This window comes from Tupaia chinensis, unplaced genomic scaffold (assembly GCF_000334495.1).
Source record: "Tupaia chinensis unplaced genomic scaffold, TupChi_1.0 Scaffold000063_1, whole genome shotgun sequence".
NCBI classification, from domain to species: Eukaryota; Metazoa; Chordata; class Mammalia; order Scandentia; family Tupaiidae; genus Tupaia; species Tupaia belangeri.
Window position 1 is genome coordinate 427,715 of NW_006159521.1, and position 5,124 is coordinate 432,838.

General features: G+C 43.6%; 1 protein-coding gene across 2 annotated transcripts in view; it reads left to right on the forward strand.

The window, feature by feature from the left end:
* The window catches only part of SPG21 (SPG21 abhydrolase domain containing, maspardin), a gene marked incomplete in the record, with an annotated part of 32,329 nt that overhangs the window by 2,971 nt on the left and 24,234 nt on the right, over positions 1 to 5,124 (forward strand). For both annotated transcript variants that reach the window (XM_006141724.2, XM_006141725.2), the window contains 1 exon segment: positions 1,835 to 1,921. In XM_006141724.2, the coding sequence (XP_006141786.2) occupies positions 1,859 to 1,921 (63 nt within the window).

The following is a 5,124-nucleotide window of genomic DNA, read 5'->3' on the forward strand; positions in this document are numbered from 1 at the left end:
AGAGCCCCCCCCCCCCCCCAAAATGAGTCGGTCTAGGAATTGTGTCCTAGAGTCTCAAACTCGTCTTAGCCCTTCTGGGGAAGCTAGCCTTGCCCTTGAGATGGAGGATGTGATATAGAGCACGTATCCAAATCCTCCCAAAGTGATGGGCGGAAGTTCCTCAACTGGCGGTAAGAATCTGCAACAAGGAACTGTACTTTCAAGTTCCTGTTAGGACATCACACAGATGCCTGGACAAAGAGGGGTGCCTTTAAATTGGAGGTGGTCAGCCAGGCTAGGGCGCACAGGTACAGGTTAGAAGGGACCGCAGTATGGCCTTGTTCAGTCTCCTTAGGATGTAGTCATTCATTCATTCGGTCAACAGATAATGCCTTCTTTGTGCCAAGCACTGTTTGAGGCTTTGGAGATATGGTGGTGAAAAGTCATAAAAGAGAAAATAGGCCCAAAGGGGCTCATGACTTATCATAGAGCTATTATAAAAGCTAGAGGGACCAGCAGATGGCATAATGGTTGCGTCACTGGACTCCCACCTAGTCGACTGCGGTTCGAGTCCTGGACCTGGTGGCTTACTTTTTCTCTTTCTCTTTCTCTCTCTCTCTCTCTCTGGTCAAATTAAAAAATAATAACAAATGGAATTAAAGAAATAAATAATTCTTAAAAAAAAACTCAGGCCGGGCGCATGTGCGTGTGTGCTCAAAATCCCGAGAGGAGAACGGAGGAGAAGGGATTGTATCATGGCTATCCCCCGGGGGATGATTTCTCCCTTTCTGTCTTTCTGTCTCTGTCTCTCTGGTGAGCGTACATGCCCTATAGCAAAAACCTCTCTTAAAACAGAAAAACTAAAACTCACTCAGCTCACAATAAAAGATCACACATTTTTTTCCTAAAGACAAATGTTTTATTTTGTTGCTAGTTATATTAATAGTATCTTTAGGTTTATGTATGAGGGAGCAGTAGATAACTTTTAATTGTATTAGGAATGGCAGACTTGCCTGTATTTTTGTATTAAGAACAACATGTGTTTCTGAAGTTTTATGTTCCATTAGAGTTAGAATTATGGCATGTTGGAAAATAAAGATGGTGTAATGGTTATGTTGCTGGACTCACATGTAGTCAACTGTGGTTTGAGTCCCAGACCTGGCAGCTTAAAACTCACACTGGGCACATCTGTGTGTGCGCACAAAATCCTGAGACAAGAATAGAGGAGAAGGGACTGTAGTGTAGCCATCCCCCAGGGGGTGATTTCTCACTTCTGTCTCTCTCTCTCTCTCTGTCTCTCTGGTGAGCCTACATGCCTTATAGCAAAAATTCTTTCTAAAAATTAAAAAAAAATTACGGGATGTTGTGAATTTATCAGGAAGTAGGTTTACATTCATTCCTTCATCTAGCATGTTCGATTCTCTCTAACTCTACCAGACAGGAACATCTTTACTAAAATGGATTTTTAAGACCTTGTCAAAAGATAGGCGATGGCACTGCAGTTTGGAATCATTTAACTAGAATAGGCAGTATGGTGTCAGAAGAGTGTCCCATGTCTGGTCCTAGCTCTGCAATGACCGTGTGGTCCGAGTGAGTCATTTAAATTTTCTAGATCAAATTCTTGTGGTAAAACGAAGGAGGTTGGCATAATTGCCTATTAAGGTCTCTCTAGCACTACAGTTATAGCATTTTACCACATCATTTGCTATAATTTAAGAATTTACTGACAAGGTGGAATCGTCCATTTCCTCGGTTTTACTCTTTAAAGCACTGTTGGTATAACTAGACCAGGCCATGTGTAGTCCTGATACAAACACGAAATCTTGACGTGAAACATCATGTGCTTTTATTTCAGGGTTAATCTCCATTTCAGCTAATCATGGGAGAGATTAAAGTCTCTCCCGATTACAACTGGTTTAGAAGCACAGTTCCCCTTAAAAAGGTATGTATAGTTTTATTGCACCTCTGATTTGCACACTCTTGCATTGTTTCCGTGTGTGATTTAGATGCTCGTCTTAATAGTGTTTGAGAATAAAGGTTGTTACCAACCAACTGTCTCGAGTCTGGGTTTCACGCCTTGTCTGTCATGTACAGTTTTGAGACTCATTCAAAAATAAAAGCAGGTGTTGCTCATAATTGCTTTCATGTACTCCTCCAAGGTGGTATATGTACTCTTCTGTATAATTTACTGGAAAGCGGAAACCTTATAGTAGCACAACTAGGTGGTAAGTAGAGTCAGATTCTAGTCCTGTGTCTCAGATTCAAGATTTACAGTGGGTACAGTGGGTCACATTATAGAGCTCAGTTTGCAAGGATAAACTCAATTCTGTAGGCATCTTCTGGAAGCCTTATTTGCCTGGCATGTTCAAAAACCCTAAACATTCATATTGAAGTTTGATTTGGGGATCACACTAGACAGAAGCTAAAAAGTCACAGGATAAAGTCGTTGACTCCCTTGTAGAAGTATTACAACACAGTACTGTGTGCTTAAAATTGTCTGTGTCTGGGGCCAGGAGGTGGTATGGTGGTTAAGGCACTGGACTCCCACATGGCCAGTGGCAGTTCAGGTTCCGGACCTGGCATGTGTGCATGCATGCCCAAAATCCTGAGAAGAGAAAGAAGAAGGAATTACAGTGTGGCTATCCCCCTTGGGGATGATCTCTCACTTTCCCTCTCTCTCTTTTCTGTCTTCTCTCTTGTGAGCATATACCTCCCTTCCCCCCTCAAAAAAAAAAAAAAAAAAAAAAAAGTCTGTGTCTGTTAAACTCCTTCTGGGGAGGTAGACAGATGTGGAAGCCTCATGGGAGTCTAGTTGATAATGCAGGTTCTCTCCACATGGAGACCGGAGATACATGTCTCCAAGTATACACAGGGTACCTGCTATATGCTTACTGCTGTTACAGGAACGCCTCCACATAGACCTCATTTGATACTTTCAGGAGTGTAACAAGGTGAGACCAGCAGGTGGCATAGTGTTAAGGCGCCAGACTCACACATGGCCAGCCACAGTTCAAGTCCCGGACTTAAGTGTAACAGGGTGAGTGGTGGTGTGCTCGTTTCTCAGATGAGGATTCTGATGTTCATAGAGGTGAATTAGCACATTCAAGGTCCTACAGCCCGGCAGAGTATGGATTGAAATCAGACTAAAGTCGGAAGTAGTTGGACTGCTCACCAGTGGGGCCGCCTGCCATTTTTGCTGCCGGGGAGGTTACTGAGCATGGGGAAGGACGAAGTGGGCCTTGGTCCCTCTCCTCTGTTCCGTCCTGTCAGGGAATTCACACGAGCATCTCTTGATGGACTCTCTCTCAGCTGTTGATCACCAGGCCCCACACAACCCAAACATGTCAAAATGTGTGTAGAAGTAGTTATAGGAAGTAGTTTCACTGATGTAATTTTTTCCAGTTGTCATAAATTTGCTTGAAATTTTGTGTTATGTTAGATTTTATTTTTATTTTTTAAAGAATTATTTTATTTAACTTTATTTATTTATTCATTTGTTCATTTCAGTTTGACCAGAGAGGGACAGAGTGAGAGAGAGAGAGAGAAAGTGAGAAAGCAAGCTGTCAGGTCCGGGACTCAAACCACGGTCAGCCATGTGGGAATCCAGTGCCTTGAACCACCACGCCAGCTGCCAGCCCCAAGATTTTACATTACCAAAGATCACTGTGTTTTCTAAAGGAATTCCGACCAAATTGCCATTCAGGCAACTTGAAGAAAGTTGCAGTGATAAACATATGTAAATATTTATGGCTTGTGTTGAGAACATTTTCTGTGTTACTTTTCAAGACACACTATTATATTTTTCTTCCAAATTTGATTATTGAAATAATTTTCTAGAAAATTTCAGAGATATGAATGTCTTCACATTTTATTACATGCATCATTAAAGGCCATTCAAAAGTTTTTGGCCATAGTCTTAGCAAAAAGGAAAAGCCAAACTATGGGTGGCAGAAATACAAAGAACAGAGACACGACCCTGCAATGTCGTCGTCACCATCTGTGACTCAGGAAAGTCCAAAAGGGAACGTTAAGCTCTCTGAACTTTGCCTTGCTCTTTGGTCTGCTCCTGGCTATGCCAGTACCCCAGCTTGTGTGCTGCCTCCCACAGTGGCACCGTGGGGTCCACAGCCCTGCCTGCCTGGAGGCCTTGAGTGTTTTCATGTAGAAGTTGGGGGAATATTGGTATGCACTGGCAAATGTTCAAGAAGTTAATGTGTTTTAAGTACCACCAAAAGCCAGCCAGAGAAAACGAAAGTTAAACTATCACACAATGAGTGATAGTAATAGTTAATACTCATCGAACATTTTGTGTCTACCGGGCTCTGTGCTAAGCACTTGACATGCCTTAGATCTTTTTTTTTTTTTTTTTTTGAGCGAGAGATTTTTGATATATGGTGCGTGCATTCACCAGAGAGACAGAAAGAGACAGACAGAAAGCAAGAAATGACCCTCCAGGGGTGGGTCATGCTGCAGTCCCTTCTCCAGTCTCCTCTCAGGATTTTGAACATGCACACACATGCACCCAGGGTCAGTTTTGAACCACTGGACCCAGGACTCAAACCGTGGTCAACTACGTGGGAGTCCAGTGCCTTAAGCATTATGCTACCTGCTGGCCCACTGCCTCAGCTCATTTAATGTTCATCTTTTCCCTTGTTGGGTCAAGAAGCACTAAATCAGGAAGGTTTCTGATAACCTTACTTCCCACACCCCACACCCCAGCATTCTCTTTTTCCCAGAAAAGCCAGTTTCTCCCTGTCTCTAACTGAATGGTTTGAAGCATCCTCTAGGGACAGTGACACAGATGCGCCTTGTCCTTCCTCTGCAGCAGAAGTCTCTCCCCTGCCCCCACCCAGGGCCTGTCTGTCTGAGGTTCCTGAAGCGTCTCCTGAACTGGTGGTTCTTCTGCCCAGCTTCTCCCTGGAGCCCATAGTCTCAGCTCCCTGTCACCTCCCTGTTCTTATGCTGACCCTGCTGGTCCCAGTCGTCTGTCAGCATGGAGAATGACTTGCAGACCGCCCTTGTACACACGTACGCACGCACACACACACACACATGCAGAGCTGAAGTATGGGAAAGAAAGGAAATGGCTGCATAGAGAATACTGTTCATAGGTAAGAAAATACATTTCCTCCCATCATCAAGGGT